This window comes from Ovis aries, chromosome 15 (genome assembly GCF_016772045.2).
Source record: "Ovis aries strain OAR_USU_Benz2616 breed Rambouillet chromosome 15, ARS-UI_Ramb_v3.0, whole genome shotgun sequence".
Classification (NCBI taxonomy): domain Eukaryota; kingdom Metazoa; phylum Chordata; class Mammalia; order Artiodactyla; family Bovidae; genus Ovis; species Ovis aries.
This window is the reverse complement of record NC_056068.1, coordinates 34,470,095-34,490,515: the sequence shown is the minus strand read 5'-3', so window position 1 is coordinate 34,490,515 and position 20,421 is coordinate 34,470,095. Positions and strand designations below refer to the sequence as shown.

Sequence of the window (20,421 nt, the reverse complement as noted above, 5' to 3'; positions counted from 1 at the left end):
ATCAAACCAGGGTACCTTGAACCAGCAGACTGTATGCTCTGGATGCTGAGAATGAAACCCCAGAGCTGAACTTTCTGTCCCTACCAGTTAGGGACAGGCTGGAGACTTCTTGCTGCTTCCTATGTCCTTGGGTAAAGACCTCTCATGCACTGGGTAGAAATGATGTCTGTTTCTAGAGCCCAGACACCAGGCAGGCAGCCACCCATCATTCTGGTCTTGTCGGCCCACCTACAGTGCCTCCTGAATCCCTCTCAGGATTGCTGCAACCTGACAAAGCAATTGTCCAGGGACACGTTAGGTGGGTAAGGTCACTTTATTCAAGGGTCTCTGCCACAAGCCCCCCATTTCTGAACCTGTCAGATTGGGCTTGGGGAGAAGTTTCTGCGTGTCTTTCCTTCTGGTTTCTTTCTTGCTCCATGGCTACTTGAGATCTGGCTTCCTCGATGGCGTCCGGGGAAGGACTGGTGACCCTGGGGTGCTGGCCCAGGTCAGGGAGGGCTGGCAGCTGGCAAAGGGCCAGGGAGTGGCCAGCCCCACAGCCCACATGGAGTCCCAAGGAGGAAGGCAGGCCCGGCACGGGCTTCGGGGCCCAGACATCCGCTTCGGTGCCGTCCCCGCACATGCCATGCTCGTTCCAGCCCCAGGAGTGACACACGCCACCTGAGACAGAGACAGAAACAGCCTGTTGTAGCCGTGGTTCTGGGGAACAGGCCCAAAACACTCCCCCTGGGGGTGCGGTATCCCCAAGGACCCCAGGTTACACCTGAGGAAACCAAAGCTCGGCCACACCTGGGGGCCTGCCCGCCCTCCTGGCTTCCTCCCCTGCCCTTCCGGGGCTGCTCTACTTCACTCCCCCCACCCTCCACCTTCCTGCCTCAAACCTGGCTCTCCTCCTTGGCCCCTCCCTCTCCCTCCCCCTACAGGCACCTCTCTCTCTCTTGCATGGCCGGCGTTTGCAAGCGCGTGCGCACACACACACACACACACACACACACACACACTCCTAGACCCGCCAATTCTGCCTCTGAAACTCTCTCCAATCCTTCCCCACCCCTCCATCTCCTGATCCCAACCCCATTTTCTCTCATCTGGGTCACACCAACAGCCAACTAACCAGGCTGCTCACCATCCACTCTGATCTTCAAGGAGCATCAGGATAATCTCTGACAACGGCAGATCTAACCAGGTCACTCCCCTGCTTCAACCCTTCACTGACTTCCCACCGCCCTTAAAGACCTTTTCTGGCCAGTGAGGCAGAGCAGTCTGGCTCTGGACCAGCCTGCGGGGCTCCCCTTTCACACTGTCCCCACCCCATTGCATGCCAGAACCCCTGCTTCCTTCAGCTCCTAACACATGCCCTGCAGGACTGACCTTTCTCTCCAAGTCCCGGCTTTGCTGGGCTTTACATCCCCCTCATGCTTCAGATTCTGTTTAGATCATGCTCAGAGGCCGGATTTCCCGGCACCCAGTCAACCTGGATTCCTGTCATCGCCCTTGTACTTTTCCCTGTGGGCGGTGGATAGATGGTCTGGGTGGTGATGGGTTTATTCGCCACTCCTCACAAGACTGTCTGCCCTACAGAGAGGGAGGAACATGGATGTTCTGTTCACTGCCCTATCTCAGTTGTGGCTCAACAAGGTTCACTGAATTGATCAACAATTAAAGAACTCAGACTCCTACAGCCAATCTCTGAGCCAGCATTTGAGCGCATGTCTCTCCGAAAGCCCATGAGGCTCCCACCCCATCGCAGCACCTCTTCCTAGGTTTTGGACCCTTTCCTGGAGTCTAACTAAACTCACTCACATTTTTCTATGGTTGTTAAAAAAATTTTTTTTTTTCTGGATATAAAAGTAATACATCTTCGTGGTAAAAGCGAGGGGGGGGTGTAGAGACAAATATGGATAGGTGTAAAGAAAAGCAGACTCCTAGAATCTTGCCCACTGCAATGAATATTTTAACTATTTTATTTTACTTTTTTTGGCTGCACAACACAGTATGTGGGATCTTAACTCCCCGACCAGGAATTGACCCATGCCTCCTGCATCTTAACCACTGGACCGCCAGTGAATATTCCCACTATGAATATTTTCAGTCTCTCTTTCAAATCTTCAATTTGTGAAACCTGTAAATATTTGTGCACATATCATCTTGCTTTTCTGCCTTAATAACATAAACATTTCTCCATAGAATTACAGATTATTCAAAAAGTAAATTAAAAATAAATTGTTTGAAATTTTGAAAATACTCAATATGCAGAAAAGTACAAATAATTTAACAGAAAGACATGTTCCCCAATCAGATTTAGAACATAAGTTAACATTTTACCATATTTGTTTCAACCTTTAAAAAAATAAATTATAAAGATACCATTTAAGACCCACCTCTCATCCTTGGCCCTCCTTCCAGGAAGTAACCACTATTTGAAGTTGGTGTACATTGCCTGCATGCTTGTTTTATATTTTTCTACATATATCTGTCCTTAAGTACAATGTAATATTTTTAGTTTGTTTTAAAGATTTACATAAGTAGCGTCACTCAAATATATCTTTTGTTGTAACTTGCTCTTTATACCATTGTTTTTGAAATCTATCTCAGCTGATAGTTACAGATTTAGTTCATTTATTTCAACTGTGCGTAGTATTTCATTATGCATAAATCATATTTTACTCACCCATTTCCCTTCTGATGGACAGTTCTTTAATGATGATCATTGCTGCTATTTTATCACACAATATATAATTTACAACAATCCTATTACTATTGTTGCCACTATAAACGGCACTGCCGTGTGGAACACGTGTCCTTATACAAACTGGTATTTGTGCACACTGATCCCTAGAAGTGTGAGTGTGGTGGAATCACACGTCTACATTTGCCAGGTATGGCCAAGGGCTTCCCAGGTGGCTCAGTGGTAAAGCATCCGCCTGCCAGTGCAGGAGCCACTGGAGACGTGGGCTTGGTCCTTGGGTCGGGAAGATCCCCTGGAGGAGGAAATGGCAACCCACTCCAGCATCTTGTCAGGATAATCTCATAGACAGAGGAGCCTGGTGGGCTACAGTCCGTGCGGGTGACAGAGAGTCAGACGCGACTGGGCACGCGTGCAGGTACGGCGAAACCGCTCCTCACTGTGGCTGCAGCCTCATGGTTCATAGTCCCATCAGCAGTGGAGATGAATTTGTTTCCTTCTATCTTTGCCGTTACATTCTTTCGATTCTTATTAAATACATGTAATTATTTTGCAATTTTGACTACTAGTGAGATGAAGCATCTCTTTATGATACTACCCCTAAATTGCTTCTTCTATGTATTGTGTGTTTCCATTCTTTCATTCTTTGCCTGTTTTTGGTTGCTTGCCTTTTCTTTCTTCCTAATTTGTAAGTGTTCTTTGTGTATTCTTTTGTTTATATAATCCTTTGTTATAAGCATCATGTCTTCTCCCAGAAGGCTGTGGTGTCTCTTCACTTTGTTTATGGTGTCTTTTGTTATAAAGATTATTTAAAATGACTGCCTAGTTTTGCCCATTATGGAGATTAAAGTTTCCTTAACCTGCATTTTATTATCAGATAGGTTGTTGCTAATTTTTCATTATTTTGTATAACATTTCTATGAACATCTTTGTGCATGAATCTTTGCCTACATTTCTAATTATTTTCTCAAATTAAGATTCTTAGAATGGGAATTTCTGGTCAAATGGCATGGACATTTTTGAGATTCCTGAGTATTGCTTTGAGTACTGCCAGAATACTTTTCACAAAGGCCACTCGAATATAACTACAGCAATCTGTGCAAATCTCTGTAGCACTCCAGTATTGTCAGTAGTTATTCATTATTATAATATTTTAAAATATTTTCTAATTTGAAGGCAAAGATTATTACTCAAAGATTATTCAGTCACTCAGTCGTGTCTGATTCTTTGCAACCCCATGAATCGCAGCACACCAGGCCTCCCTGTCCATCATTATCATTATTTTTATTGTACTTTTCTCATTCCCACTGAAACTGAAAAATAATTCTTATTTTTCTCAGATATCTATATTTCCTCTTTTGTGTACTTTCTGCTTTACAAGTTTTCCCTGTTTTGCATAGAAGAGTTTAAGTGTTCAGACCCAAAAGCCAGATGGCCTGGGTTCAAAATCCCAACTCCTCCATGTATTAGCTGTGACCCTGGGCGAGTTACTTAGCTTCTCTGAGCTTCAGTCTCATCTGTTAAATGGGGATAATAATAGTATCTTTTTTATAAAGTTTATACATACTTATTCATTTGCACTGTTTCTACTGTTTCCCCATCTATTTGCCATGAAGTGATGGGACCAGATGCCATGATCTTCGTTTTCTGAATGTTGAGCTTTAAGCCAACTTTTCCACTCTCTTCTTTCACTTTCATCAAGAGGCTTTTTAGTTCCTCTTCACTTTTTGCCATAAGGGTGGTGTCATCTGCATATCTGAGGTTATAGATATTTCTCCCAGCAATCTTGATTCCAGCTTGTGCTTCTTCCAGCCCAGTGTTTCTCGTGATGTACTCTGCATAGAAGTTAAATAAGCAGGGTGACAATATACAGCCTTGACATACTCCTTTTCCTATTTGGAACCAGTCTGTTGTTCCATGTCCAGTTCTAACTGTTGCTTCCTGACCTGCATATAGGTTTCTCAAGAGGCAGGTCAGATGGTCTGGTATTCCCATCTCTTTCAGAATCTTCCACAGTTTATAGTGATCCCCACAGTCAAAGGCTTCGGCATAGTCAATAAAGCAGAAATAGATGTTTTTCTGGAATTCTTGTCAGACTTTTTATTTTTGGGGGCTCCAAAATCACTGCAGATGGTGACTGCAGCCATGAAGTTAAAAGACGCTTACTTCTTGGAAGTAAAGTTATGACCACCCTCGATAGCATATTCAAAAGCAGAGACATTACTTTGCCAACAAAGGTCCATATAGTCAAGGCTATGGTTTTTCCAGTAGTCATGTATGGATGTGAGAGTTGGACTGTGAAGAAAGTTGAGCACCAAAGAATTGATGCTTTTAAACTGTGGTGTTGGAGAAGACTCTTGAGAGTCCCTTGGACTGCAAGGAGATCCAACCAGTCCATTCTAAAGGAGATCAGTCCTGGGTGTTCATTGGAAGGACTGATGCTGAGGCTGAAACTCCAATACTTTGGCCACCTCATGTGAAGAGTTGACTCATTGGAAAAGACCCTGATGCTGGGAGAGACTGGGGACAGGAGGAGAAGGGGACGACAGAGGATGACATGGCTGGATGGTATCACTGACTCGATGGACATGAGTTTCAGTGAACTCTGGGAGTTGGTGATAGACAGGGAGGCCTGGTATGCTGCGGCTCATGGGGTTGCAAAGAGTCAGACACGACTGAGCAACTGAACTGAACTGATTCATTTACAAGGATTAAACGAATAAGTATATATATAAAATACATAGTATCGCAGTCCGCCCTTATGTGCAGGGGACACTTTTCAAGACCCTCAGTGAATGCCTGAAACCATGGATGGTACCAAATCCTATACTGGTTCTTCCTATAATAGTGGGCATGTAGCATGTACTGCATGGATGGGCTGCACAAAGGGTTCATTTACATCCTGGGCAGGATGGAGCAGGACAGAGCAAGTTTTCATTACACTACTCGGAATGGCATGCAATTCAAACCTTGTGAATTGTTTACTGCTGGAATTGTCCATTTAATATTGACTGACCATGGTTGACAGTGGGTAACTGAAACCACAGAAAGCAAAATTGTGGATGAGGGGACACTACTGCACTAAATAAATATTTGCCATTATTGTTCTCAAGAGCCTTACTAAGATTATTTTAAGAGTATTAATTCTGTGTATATGTGGCATAAATATTTATTTAAAATTTTGCTTTGGGTGTTTTGATGTAAAACATAAATTTTATGGTTCCACATAGTACAATTTCTTGCTCTTTTATCTAATCATTTCTCCCATTGCTGTAAGAATTGGAAGGCCATCCCCATCCAGATTAGAAAATACTTTGATTGTTTTTTTTTTCAATGATCTGAGTTTGTAATTATCTTTACATTTCACTCATTAGCCATGGAAAAATCTGTTTTGTGGACCACTCTTTCACAGAGGGAGCCTGGCTGGCCTGGGATTACCCTTCTTCCTTTTCCCTGGGAGGAAGGCAGTCATTAGCCAAAAGCTCGGGCTTGGGGAAACACAGATGTCTGCCTGTTTGGCCCATGAGTGAGGAAATGCACACAGAGAGGATGAGCCCCAGGCTGCAAGTCCTGCAGTTCAGCAGGCGTTTCATCCAGGCCGATCTGAGGCACAAGGTGGACAGTGGGACAGGCTTCAGACCTGTGGGCTTCATTCGGCACCTGCTGTGGGCTTTGCGCCCGGCCCTGGTGAGCGGCACCAGCTGACAGTCAGCAGGAATGGGGGTGGGAGGAAGGCAGCGCTGACCTAGCAGCAGGACATGGCACAATGGGCACCTGGCAGGCCCCTCTCCTCCTGCCAAAGGAAACGCTCTGAGGAAGCCATGTGCAGGGCTGGGGTAGCCCACTGGGTTGAGAAGCCTGGCACAGGCTCAGATACAGCTTCTTCCAGCCCTCCCAAAGAGGCTGGCATGAGGGTAGGTGCTTTATATTCTTTATCTCACTTTATTCCAACAATCCTGTAGGGCAGTCACGCTTCAAAGATTAATCTCATTTTAGAGATTATGAAACTGAGGCTCTAGAACCCAGGAGGTGTGGCTCCAGAATCTATGCTAAACTCTGCATGTTCTATATCAGGGCTTGCCGAATTTATTCTGTAAAGGCAGACAGGAAATACTTCAGGTTTGATGGTCTCATACAGTCTCTGTTGCCTATTCTTATTCTTTATTACAAGACTTTAAAAATCATTCTTAGCTTGCGAGGCCATACAAAACAGGCCATGAATTAGATCTGGCCCATGGCTTGTAACCCACCAGCCCCTGGGACATATATAACACATACTATGGATGACTGTGGACTATGCTACGCTTGCCCCGGTTCTCACATCACCACACAGCTGTGTGACAATGGCACGTCTGTCCCCACCTCCCTCATGGGCTCCTAGGAGGAGGCCCACGTGCGCTGATATACATTGATGCCCTGGCACCCTGCCTGACACATAGGGACAGCTCACACCCACATGAGAAGGAGGAAAAGGCAAGGAAGGCCATGCTGGTGGGAAACCCTCCCCGTAGATGGGGAGGCTGAGGGTGGAATGACAAGTCAAGGGTTCCCCAACACTGCAAAGAAACCTCCTGTAGAAAAAGACCAGGCTGCTGAACTTGGAGAGTGAAAGATGGGCTGCCCTGTAATAGAAGGGCTCACCCAAGACTAAAGTTCTGAGCTCCTCCAGCATTTTAGAAGATGTTTCACACACATACCTGCCTCCCACCCTCACTGACGGCCACCTATTCAGGGGCACAGTGAAGACGGGAGGGCCCTCTGGACTCAGCAAGGTGCTACTGTTCTCATGTAGAGGTGGGAGCCCATGACAAGTCTCCTCCTAAGCTAACTGGCATATGGGACACCCAGTTTCCAAAACAAGTGCATTCATGACTCCTGGAGTTACACAGGGATCTCTGCAGTGTGTCTGGCACTCACCAGGCTCTCGAGGACACTGAGATCCCACCTGATTGACCCAGAGCTGCTCCACGGGACCTGGGACACCTGTCTGAGCCTTGGGTCTCAATCGCTTCAGTCGTGTCCAACTCTTTGCAACCCTATGGACCAACCATAGCCTGCCAGGCTCCTCTGTCCATGGGGTTCTCCAGGCAAGAATACTGGAGTAGGTTGCCATGCCCTCCTCCTGGGGATCTTCCCAACCCAGGGATCAAACCCCTGCAACTCCTGTATTCCAGGTGGATGCTTTACCACTGAGTCACCGGGGAAGCTCCGAGACTTGGGTAGAGAGCTCATAGATACAGAAGGATTCCTCAACCTCTAGAGTTCAGTGCCCTGCCTATGGGGCTCAGCGGAGCTGATTTGGGCTGTGACAAGTGACAAAGCTTAGAGCCCACCACACTTGCATCAGCCTAAGAGCCCTGCGGGCGGCAGAATCTCAGGGTGGGACGGTCCCTGGCACAGGTTGGACACAGCACCTCAATCTGTTCAGGTCTGTGGCACTTGCCTGAGCTTCTTGGCAACCTGGGTCCTCACAGGGCCTTATGGTGCTGGGACTGCAGCCCAGCGCTAGGAAGAGGGCAGCTTTTCTGTGGGAGCGTACTTACCTAGAAGAGGCAAACACCTGAGCATGTGTGGCAGAAACCCTTGGTTGTCCCTGAACCACAGAATTGAGACTATATTTCCCTACTTCTTATACAGTGGAGTGTGGCCAATGAGTTGTTCATTGTTCAGTTGCTAAGCCGTGTCCAATTCTTCGCGACCCCATGGCTTTCCTGCCCTTCACTATCTCCCAGAGTTGGCTCAACTCATGTCCATTGAGTCAGTGATGCCATCCAACCATCTCACCCTCTGTTGTCCCCTTCTCCTCCTGCCTTCGATCTTTCCCAGCATCAGGGTCTTTTCTAAGGAGTCAGTTCTTCACATCAGGTGACCAAAGTATTGGAGCTCCGGCTTCAGCATCAGTATTGGAGCTTCAGCTTCCAATGAATGTTCAGGGTTGATTTCCTTTAGGAGTGACTGGTTGGATCTCCTTACTGTCCAAGGGACTCTCAAGAGTCTTCTCCAGCACCACAGCTCAAAAACATCAGTTTGTTGGTGCTCAGCCTTCTCTATGGCCCAACTCTCACATCCGTACATGACTACTGGAAAAACCATAGCATTGTTGATAATAGACCTCTGTTGGCAAAGTGATGCCTCTGCTTTCTAATATGCTGTCTAGGTTGGTCATAGCTTTCCTCTCAAGGAGCAAATGTCTTTTAATTACATTTGCAGTCACTGTTTAATTCGCAGTTACTGTTCACAGTAATTTGGGAGCCCAGGAAAATAAAATCTGCCACTGTTTCCACCTTTTCCCATCTATTTGCCATGAAGTGATGGGACTGGATGCCATGAGCTTAGTTTTTTGAAGCAAGCTGAAATGTTCTGTATTAGTTTATAGCACTCTTCTTCAAAGACAGGTGGCATGTGCCCTTTGCCCCTTTCTTCTTTGTCCCTTCCTCCATCCTGTCACTGGAAATGTAGATATGATGGCTGGAGCTCTAGCTGCCTCCTTTGACCATGAAGATGAGGGCTACAACCTAGGGATGGTGTTTCTCGGTTTCATATAAATGTTACTTTAATTCTCACAGCAACCCTCTGAAGTGTTCTTGCCTCCATTTTATAGATGAGGTAACTAAGCTCAGAGAGGTAAAAGAACTTGCCCATGGCCATTCTAGTCAGGACTAGAATCCAGGGCTCCCGAGTCTCAGGGTGATTCAGTAGTTCCAAAATGGTAATAAAGTCACTGAATACTTAGTGTATGCCAGGCCCTGTGAAAAACACTTTATGTTTGTTAATTCACTGAATCCCCACAGCAAGCCTGTGAGATACAACCTAACACACCTGGTGAGAAGTGGACCTGAATTCCAAGCCAGGCAGAAGGGCTCCAGAATCTCTCTTGTCAATATGTCATCCTCTCTAGCAAAAGCCCTGCTCCTCAGGTAATGAAGACAGGTTCAAAGTCATGGCCCAACTGCACAGGGACAAGGTCAGTGATGGGAGGCAAGAGGTGTAGCAGGTGGGAGGAGGAACATCCTATAGAAGAGCAGGATCCTCCCCGAGCCCTCATGAGCACTGGGGATGAGGCCGCAGCAGCTGCAGAAGACCCTGCTTCCTTCTGCCACCACCCACCCCACCACATCTTGGGGAGGGGGAAGAAGAGGGAGAGATGGTGCAAAAAGTCAGGCTGCCAATGGTTCACCTTGCCTGCTGCCTGCCAGAGGCCAAACATGGACCTTGGGCCTCAGGCAGAGCTGCTCTTCTGCAACACCAGGCAGAGACAGAGACAGAGAGAGAGACAGGAGGGGTAAGGTCTGAGCACCTCAAGGAGAGCAAGGCTCTGGATTCAGGAAGGTGGTAGATGTCAGTGTGGATGGAGCTGGCCTCAGGGCCAGGCAAGTTTCAGAGGAATGTCTGAGTGTCCAGTCGCCCAAGTTCACGCATATCTCACCATGCGGGCTGTAACTGGTGGTCCCTAGGTGCTGTGAGCAAGGAATTCAGGCTTCCTGATGTGTTTTGGATCCAGGTGGCAACCTCAGGACAGAAAGATGAGATTCAGGGCCAGAGTCTCTCTTGCCTGGACGATTACAACAGCTGGTTTCTGGGTGGGGGAAGTCAGGCTGAAACAGTGTGGACTAGGCCCTCTCGTGGACAATTTCCTGTCTCCCCACCATCTGTAAGGGACCTCTTAACCGACTCTCACGGCGGCCTGTCCCTCTTGGCTGCATCAGTGTTCTTTCCGCTGTTCCAGCCCCACAGGCTTGCCACTACTCTCTGAGTTCACCCAGATCTTTCACACAGTCACGATTCTGCTCAGATGGTCCATTTATTTCATCGTGTGGACGCCTCTCCTGGCTTGGACCCTGTACTGGACACAAGACCCTGAAGAGGAAAATTGAGTTTCTGCCTTGGGGCTCCCAGGCCATTAGGGTACACACCATGTGCATGCATGCTCAGCCGCTTCCGTTGCATCCGACTCTGTGTGACTCCACGGACTACAGCCTTTAAGGCACCTCTATCTATGGAATTCTCCAGGCAAGAATACTGGAGAGGGTTGCCATTTCCTTCTCCAGGGGATCTTTCTGACTCAGGGATTGAACCTGAGTCTCTTACGTCTCCTGCATTGACAGGCAGGTTCTTTACCACTGGTGCCACCGTGCTGCTGCTGCTGCTGCTGAGTCGCTTCCGTCGTGTCCGACTCTGTGTGACCCCATGGACAGCAGCCCAGTAGGCTTCTCTGGCCACGGGATTCTCTAGGCAAGAACACTGGAGTGAGATGCCATTTCCTTCTCCAGTGCCACCATGGGGAAAGACAATTATGGGGACCAATGGCATGTACAAGGGGGCTGGCACGACAGTGTTTACTGTGGTATTATTTCTAATTGTGAAAGATTTGAACAGAAACCCCAAAATACCCATCAACAAAGGAATATGCAAAGAAACTATGGTTTGACCCTACCATTTGAACCATATATGGGTCAAGTATATTGAATAATATTGAATAATATTATGAGTTATTTATAATAATTGAATAATATTGAATAATATTATGAATAATATTGAGTAATACTGAATAATATTATGAATAATATTATGTCAATATTATGTCTTGAATAATACACAGCTATTTAAAATAATGAGGTAGCACTCCGTGGCCTGACATGGGACAATACCTTGGACATTTTTAAGAGAAAATAGGATACAGAATAATATAGAGGAATTATGACTTAATTTATGCAAAGCCACTATATATTTCTGTATGTATAGATTCTGAAGAATACATCCCAAACTGAGAACACACAGTCTCTGAGGAAGAGAGGGAGATGTGGGGGAAGGATGACTGATATTTTCTCTGTTGTGTGTTCAAATATTTTAAAAACCAATAATATAGGATGATGATTTAAAAAAAAGCAACAGTATTTCTAAGGGACAGAGGTAGCATAGAGGAGAGAATTATATGCTCTGTAGTGGACATGAGGCAGGTGTCACTGAAAGTTCCAGGAATTAATTTTGAGCTGGATTTTGAAGGATGAATGAGTTCACCCGTCTTAAGTAGAAGGTACTCACTGAGATTTGCCTACTTGGAGCGACCTTCACTGATCTTGCTGGCATCTTTTTGGCTGCAGGAGTAAATTTTGGCCCAGTGTAGGGCCGGGTCCTCCTGTGCTGTTGGAAGGCTGTTGATCTCACTTCCACTGAGTTCTTAAGGTACCCAGAGCTCTCTAAGCACACACACCACACTCCTCCTGGATCTAGACGTGTAATGTCTCACTGGTCTGTGAGCTGGGATGAGAGCCAGGCCTGGGGTCTGGGTCACACTTGTCAACCAGTCCTCAGGTACGCAGTATGGGCAACTCAGGATGGAGCTACTGAGCGAACGTGGATACATCTGGGCCGTTCCCCTGGCCACAGTCTTTCTGAGGCTCCTGCTCTGTCTGGAGAGCAGCAGAGCTGGAGCACACCCCTGACACTGAGATCTAGTGCCATCAACGCCAGTCCTGTGCCTGGATCCTTATCTCCATCTCCCTATCTGTGGCCAGAGCCGCCTCCTGGCCACTGGCCTCAAGAACAGAGGGCCACGGTCACGCCGCCCAGAGAGGGGCAGCTCCTCCGTCAGAACAGCCTAGAGAGTGGCTGCGAGGACAATGGTCCCCCCGGGCCAGTCTGAGGGAAGAGGCACTCTCAGTGCAGGACATGTCTAATAATGCATCCATTTGTCCCTCTCTGGGGCCACTGATGCCCTCCAGGCAGGCTCCGAGGCAGCAAGAGGAAGCAGGCTTCCCAAATCAGGAGGGGGAGCCTGCTGGCCCCCAGCGTTACTCTGGAGATGCTTTCGTGACTGCAGCCCAAGAGGCTAAGCAGAAGCTGACTGGCCTGGGGTCCTTTCCAGATGAGGATCCACGACAGCGCTGAGAACAGGGTGAGAGGAAGAGGTGGGGTTTGGGACTGAAGGTGAGGGGGCCAGAGAGGAGGCTGTGGCTGTGCACCAGGTAGGAACAATGAAGGATTCAGGAAGGCAATGTTTAAAGGACATCCGGGATCTCACCAGCCAATCACTCTGCACGGGTGCTCCTGCAAGGGTGTCCTAACTGCTCTCTCTGCTGCCCCTGTTGTATTCTCTACACAAAAACTGAGTGAGGCTGTTCAAACCTGGCAGTAAGTCAGCACGGCACTGCTCTGCTCAGATCCTCTGATGCCTCTTCATTGTCTCAGATAAATAACAGCTGGTGTCAGCTTCTTCCTGGACCTCAGGTTCTATCAAGTTCCACCTTGCTGACATCACCAGAGCTACAATGACTGACTTCCTTCCTGTTCTTCAAAGAGCACTGGCCTCTGGGCCTTTGCTGTTCTCGCTGTCTGGAATGCTCTTGCCCTGACGTCCACAGGTTCACTCCCTCATGTTGTCAAGTATTTGTTTAAATGTCACCTTATCTGGGCTTCCCAGGTGGTGCTAGTGATAAAGAACCTGCCTACCAAAGCAGGAGACATAAGAGACGTGGGTTTGATCCCTGAGTTGGGAAGATTCCCTGGAGGAGGGCATGGCAACCCACTCCAGTATTCTTGCCTGGAGAATCTCAGGGACAGAGGAGCCTGGTGGGCTACAGTCCATAGAGTCACAAAGAGTCAGACACGACTGAAGCAACTTAGCACACGTGCACACACATTATCTGAGAGGCCTCCCCTGGCGACTCTATATGAAATAGCCGTCTACACCCCTCCCCATCTCCTCATTCGCTTTATTTTTCTTTGCATTTTTAACCTGTTACTTACAATCTGTCTCCTGACCAGAATACAAGCCCTTTGAGAGCAGGACTCTGTTTGCTGCTATTTCTGCACCTGAAACAATACTCACAGTACACTGGCACTCACACCTGTTGTTTGAATGAACGGACACCCGAATGAATGAAAGGCTGGCAAGAGCAAGGAGCTGTCAGATCTTTCCCAGAGGCTAAAAGAGCCCACAGACCTGGGGAGGAGATGCCACACGCAGGCCGATTTCTGCTTACCATCAAGAAGAACACTGTAAGGACTGCCCTGGAGAGGGGCAGGTCACTGTGCCAGAGGTTCTGAGCCTCCAGCTGGTGACGGCATTCCTGTGGTGGGCAGAGTCTGAGATGAGACAGAGCAGAAGTCCTTCTAAGTCTGGAGAACTTGCGTGGTGGTGTGGGTGGGTTTGGATGTGAATGAGAGAAAGAGAGAGAGAGGAAGAAGATGGAAGTAGAAGAGCCGAGGAGGGGGACACAGGCCCTGGGCCTGAGGCTGGCTTCCTCGGACCTGACAGAGGAATGGCCTTGGTTCAGATGATAAATAAAAATGGGTTGAATGGATGGGGTTTGCCCTCAGAGGTTTCAATCTGAGGCTGCAAGGCTGGGACTGTTCTAGCACCTCTGTTAGAATCTGATCGCTTAAACTGTTGTTCAGTTTTCCCTGTTGATCTCTCTCCCTTTACATAAGAGGAAGCAGGCCCGGAGTGGGGCAATGTCACGCCAAAGGTCCCCACCTGCAAGCCTTCTACTGCTACGTCCCCCTCTGCGTCTCTGCGGGCGCAACATTTGATGGTGAAAACAGCCCAGTGAGGAAGGGTTGGGAAGGGAGGGAAAGCCGGGTCTGAGAAGGTTCAGAAACAGCCAGGCTGAGAGAGACGGAGGCCAGCTGTATGCACCCTACCTCCCAATACACACCCAGGGGTAAGGAGGTGCTGTGGCTGCCGTGGCGGCCTGGGTCACCTGCGGAGAGAGTGTACTGCGGCACGTCGGCCCCACTGGGTGACTATTCTTAGATTCAGGGAGCTAGGAGCGATGGATTTAGAACTTACGAGGTGGAAACGTGTTGGCCTGTTTTATAAACAACCAAACTCCTCCCCACAGACTGCCTTTCTGAATTCTGTGTTCTCCGTCAGAACTGCGGACTTTCTGGGCTTCTTGGCTGCACTGGGAGAAGGAACAGAAAAGACAGCTCGCCCTCTCGAGGGCCTGCCAGGACCCCAAGTGCAGCCAAGGGCTCTGCGCGACCCACTCACTGAATACAGCCGCCCTGGGAAGGAGGTGTTTTGATCACGCTCTGTGGAAGAAGAAACAGAGGCTGGGAGAGGCCCCAGATCAGCACAGCCTGGGAGGCGAGGCTGTGAGTGAGGAGGCCCAGGGTGGAGTCTGCTGCTGCCAGCAGGGGTCTGCCCTGGAGATGGAGTGGTAAGGCCACAGCGTGGTGCCTGTGGGGCTTAATCCCTTTCAGTGTTTGCACATCGCTCTCCTGTCTTCCAGACTTCTCCACTGCAGGTAATAGGGAAAGACTGAATGCGGGAGGAGAAGGGGATGACAGAGGATGAGATGGTTGGATGGCATCACCGACTCAATGGACATGAGTTTGAGTAAACTCTGGGAGTTGGTGATGGACAGGGAGGCCTGGCGTACTGTAGTCCATGGGGTCGCAAAGAGTCGAACACGACTGAGCAACTGAACTGAACTGAACTGAATTCAGATAACCTAGTGGCCTGTCCCACAGCCCCTCCTCTTGGTAGGTCCCAAGTTGTCATCATCCGTCCTAGAAGTTTGGTCCCCAGAGCTGGCCGAGGGCTCTATCTAGACGCTTGGTTCCCAGCGGCTGCCTGCATCAGTGCAGCCTGAGGCCACGACAGCTGCGTTGTCCAAGTCGGCTGACTCTTCCCACAGCCTGCCTCCACCCCAAAACTGTTTCTGCAGGAGCTGCTGTACTGTGATGTACAAACACTGGCCTCAGCGCTGGTGTCTAGACCTGACTGGGAATTTCAAGATGTCTCCATCATATATCACTTTTCTAAGTGAACACAGCCACTTCTGAGGGGCACCAGCAGAGGGGCGCAGTGCAGCACTGAGGCTTGGAGCCTGGCCACAGCATAGCCTCCTGACACTTTGCTCCCCACGCCTGTTTGGGAACCCCCAGGGTTCAGAAGAGGAGGCAGGACACTAGTGCATTAGCGGGGGTGGGAGGAAGAGCGTCTGTTCTCAAGTCCAGCAGCAGGTCCAGAAGGAACTACACTCAGGTTCGGAGGTTCGGGCACTAGAGTCCATTGAGAAGCCACGGGATGACACAAACCTGACCAGGAATTCTCCTTATGCTTTCCAGCCACTTCATAAATACCTGCTGAGTGTCTACTCTGGGCGGGGAGCTGTGCCCGGCTCAGCCTGATCCATTTGATCCACAACGACCCGGCTCCCACACAGGTGGGGTGCTCATCCCACTGTGACGGTGCCGGGAGCTGGGTGCCCTGGAGAGGGTACACCCAGAAAGGCGGCGGTCAGTTCTTCAAAGGGACCACACTCCCTTGGGAATAGGGTCTGTCTCTTATTGATCTCTTTTTATTCCAGATGGTAAAATTTTCTTGAATTTCATGACATTAAAAAAAATTATAGTACAATATAGGAAACAACTAAGGGATTAATACTTTCAATTCACATTAGTGCACTTTTTTTCCTTTTTTAAAAAGTTATTTTTTTAGAGCAGTTTTAGGGTCACAGAAAAATTGGAAGAAAGTACACAGTTTCCTGCCCCCACACTCATAGCCTCCCCACTGTCAACATTCCCTATTTGAGCAACACATTGTCACAGTCAACAAACCTACACTGACATCATTATGACCCAAAGCCCACAGTGTACATTTAGGGGTCACTCTTGCTGAAATTAAAAGACGCTTACTCCTTGGAAGAAAAGTTATGACCAACCTAGATAGCATATTCAAAAGCAGAGACATTACTTTGTCGACTAAGGTCCATCTAGTCAAGGCTATGGTTTTTCTTGTGGTTATGTATGGATGTGAGAGTTGGACTGTGAAGAAGGCTGAGAGCTGAAGAATTGATACTTTTGAACTGTGGTGTTGGAGAAGACTCTTGAGAGTCCCTTGGACTGCAAGGAGATCCAGCCAGTCCATTCTGAAGGAGATCATCCCTGGGATTTCTTTGGAAGGAATGATGCTAAAGCTGAAACTCCAGTACTTTGGCCACCTGATGCGAAGAGTTGACTCATTGGAAAAGACTCTGATGCTGGGAGGGATTGGGGGCTTGAGGAGAAGGGGACGACAGAGGATGGGATGGCTGGATGGCATCAGTGACTCAATGAATGGGAGTCTGAGTGAACTCCGGGAGTTGGTGATGGACAGGGAGGCCTGGTATGCTGCGATTCGTGGGGTCGCAGAGAGTTGGACACGACTGAGCGACTGAACTGAACTGAATGAACTTGCTGCTATACATTCTGTGTGTGCATGTGTGCTAAAGTTGCTTCAGTCATGTCCAATTCTTTGTGACCCTACGGACTGTAGCCCACCAGGCTCTTTTGTCTATGGGATTCTCCAGGCAGGAATACTGGAGTGGGTTGCCATTTATATTCTATGGGTTTGAACAAATGTATAGACAGCTATCCACCATTATTATTTAATTGTCCTAAAATTCTGAGGTCCACTTATTTCCCTCTGGTTTTACCTACCAGAGATGAATGAATGAATGAGTAAATGAAGAGTTAGAGTGTCCATAAGGTTCAAGCTCAGTTCTAGCGGGAGGGGTATAGCAGAGAACACAGCCTAAGGTTCCGGTACTCAAAGGGTTTACATTCCAACAGGGGACCAACAGGCAAGCAGACACAAAACTCTTCAGCACATGGCAGGTTACATGAGTTACGTAGAAACCAAAATAGAGTGATAGAATTAGAAGGACAGGTTGTAAGAAGTCTTTCCAATAAGGTGGCCTCTGAGCTATGACCTGAAAGATGAGGAGCCAGCCATACAGTCACCTGGAGGACGGGGTTTCCAGGAAAGGCCCAAAGCCAGAGGGAGTTTTGCTGGTTCCAGGAACAGGCAGGAGGCCGGTGGGGTCCGGAGATGAGAGCCAGGGGAGAGGCAGGCCTCTGAGTGAAGCAGAGGCAGGGCCATGCGGAGGCGGGGGAGAGGGCCAGAGGGTGTGGCAGGTGGGCTAAGAAGCCGCTGGAGGGTTAAGAAGCGGGTGATCAGCTCTGACTCACATCTGAAAGGGCCGCTTGGTGACAGGCAAACAAGGAGGGAGACGGGTCAGGAGGCTTCTGCAGTGCTGGGGATCAAGCTGGCCAGGACGGGGTGGTGCTCGGAGAGGGCCAGCAGGAGTGGGGACGGAGGAGCAAATGGATTCACAGTCTATTTCAGAAGCAGGGTGTGTAGGACCTGCTGATGGAAATTTACAGGGAAAGAGTGAAAGAAGGGATCAAGAGGGACTCCCTGAACGATGGGCAAAGAACGTGCTTATTAAGGTGAGGCAGCCTGTGGGGAGTGGTCAGCCTGGGGAGCATGTCCACAGTTCTGCTTTGGACATTTTAAGATGGAAGGACTTTAAAGAAATGAGTGAGTGACCTGAGTGAGAAGTGGGAAACCATGGGAATAACAAAAGGCAGGGGCTATGAGATGTGGGAATAACTAAAGGCAGGAGCTACCAGGTAAGTTTATGATGTGATGGGGCCCGGATGGCGCCTTTATCACTCTGAATTCCAGCTTTCTGAATGAAGCGCATGACTGGGATGTATGCATGCTACATGGGCTAATATATAGATTTCTTCTGTGAATGTCCCTACTTCATAAAAAACACATTACACTGGAAACAAAATTGCCACTTCGGATAATTATAACCCACCAGCCCAAGTTCTCCCACTGGTCCCACAGGAAGTGGCATTCTTCGTTCAAGTCTGTGAGCGGCCAGGCTGCTGGGCTGGGGCGCACAGGCTTGGGGTTCTCCCGGGGCCAGGAGACAGCAGAATCAGCATTCCCAGAGGGTGCAGGGCTGGCGCGGGAACACTGCAGCCCTGCTGCCAAACTCTGCTTGGGCTGCCTTCTAACTCCCAGGGAGTGTGGGGCCACCCAGAAGTGAGGGCCTCGGGGCAGGCAGCTCCCTGGCCCTAAGAAGAAACAGAGCCGCATCCAGGGAGGACCAGTGAGTCCCCGGCTGTGTGACCGATCACGTCCCCAGAAGGGGCTACTCAGCCTCCTGTGTCTCAGTCCCAGGTGACAGACTCCCCTCGCAGATAACAGGAGTAGAGGCTCTAAGGCTGAAGCCAGGCGCAGGGTGCTAGTCCTCCAAAGGCGCCCTAGCTCAGAAGAAAACCAGAAGTCTGGCTCTTGGCCTCTAAGGTTCCACACTGTCTGGTCCCCAGGCCCCTCCCTCATGCCCACTGCTGCTTCTCTGGTCCTCACTCACTCCTCTCCAGCCACAGTGGCCTCCTTGCTATTCCTCCAACTCCCAGGCATGCTTCCTGCATTAGCTTTCACACTGGTGGTTCCTTGTGTCTGGAACATTCCTCCTTAGACATCCACAAGGTTCTTCCTCTCCCTCCTTTCACTTGGCTCTTAGTTCAAATGTCACCTTCTCAGAGAGCATTCTCTGACCACTCAACCACCCCTCCAGCCCTCACACTGCTGTTTTCCTTCCTAGTATGTCATGCGTGCGTGTGTGCTAAGCTGCTTCAGTTATGTCCAACTCTTTGCGACCCTACGGACCAACCATTGCCCACCAGGCTCCTCTGTCCATGGGATTCTTCAGGCAAGAATACTGGAGTGGGTTGCCATTTCCTCCTCCAGGGGATCTTTCTGACCCAGGAATTGAACCCACGCCTCTTACACCTTCTGCACTGGCAGGCCCACAGCATTACAGGACAAACTCAATGAGCCCCCTAGTATGTCACACCCCCCACCATATACCTGTCTTCCCAATGGAACGGACACTTTCAAGAGAGCAAAAATTTCATTTTGTTCAACTGCAGCATCCCCAGCACTTAGAACAGTGACAGGCACATAAAAGGTGCTCAATGAACATCTATTCTAGGAATGAGTGGGTGTCACTTGCCCCACGAGGAACTCATCTCCTTGAGGAGAAGCCAACTCTGAGAGCTGGGCAGGCCGTCCACAGGGGCCATCAATCCAACGGACCTGCAGTGGGTATGAATAGAGGGGCAGTCGGGGAAGCCCATGTCTAAGGCACCTGCAGTTTGAAGGGCACTGGGGCCCCCACTGTGGGGGCAGGGAAACATTATAGCTAAAGACTGGGCAGACTCCATCTCCAGCTCTAGGAGCACCAGGGCCTGGCACATTGCAGCTCTTTGCAGAAGCACCAGGACTCACCTAGCTGCCTGCAGGCCGACCCTCCCCTTCCAAAGACAAGGAGAGGCCAGCTGTGGAGCAGACATCCCAGTCCTCACTCACCGGCCAGAGGCTCCAAACGCAATTGTTGCTCACTGGCTACGGAGCCTGCCAGACTTGGATTTGATCTTGCCTCCGTCACCTACTATGTGTGTCTGAGGTTCAGTTTCTTCATCTGTAAGTAAGGACGGTCATCTTTCTTTTCCTTTTTTTTTGAATGAACAGGTAGCATGCCCGGCGGAGTCCATCACAGTATACATGCCTAGATGGCCCTCGCTCCCATCCACATCTCTCCATCCACTGGTGGACAGCCGCAGGCCTCTTGCCCAGAATCTACCCCTACCCCTCCTCGGTGTGCTCTATCTTGCTGCCAGCCATGGGTAAGCTTGGGAGAATCCCCCAGTACGGGGCGCATGACAGAAGCACGCCTTCCATCCTCTTCCTCCCTCCTTTCTGCCAGACTCCCTGCGTGGAGCCAGTAGATCAGATTTCACACAGGTTCTTGCCGAGGGTTCACATGAGTGTTTGTCTGAGGTGTCCTGACAGGCACAAACCGTGAAGCGTTGCCACGGAAACCATTCTGGTATTCTCTGCGGTGTCATTTGTTTTCTGGCTGAGCTGCAGTGGTGGTGCGGGG

The 20,421-nt window shown here is 49.2% G+C and overlaps 1 protein-coding gene across 3 annotated transcripts in view; it reads right to left on the bottom strand.

Moving 5' to 3' along the window:
• Window positions 1-294: 294 nt before the first annotated feature.
• Window positions 295-20,421, bottom strand: part of SERGEF (secretion regulating guanine nucleotide exchange factor) — a 256,873-nt gene continuing 236,746 nt past the window's right edge. The window contains exon 11 of one of the 3 annotated variants that reach the window (XM_027979347.3): window positions 295-660. In XM_027979347.3, the coding sequence (XP_027835148.2) occupies window positions 314-660 (347 nt within the window). In that variant the 3' untranslated portion in view covers window positions 295-313. Of the gene's footprint in view, window positions 661-1,821 lie in introns of those variants that run through there. The other 2 variants (XM_027979349.3, XM_027979348.3) reach the window with 2 other exon arrangements.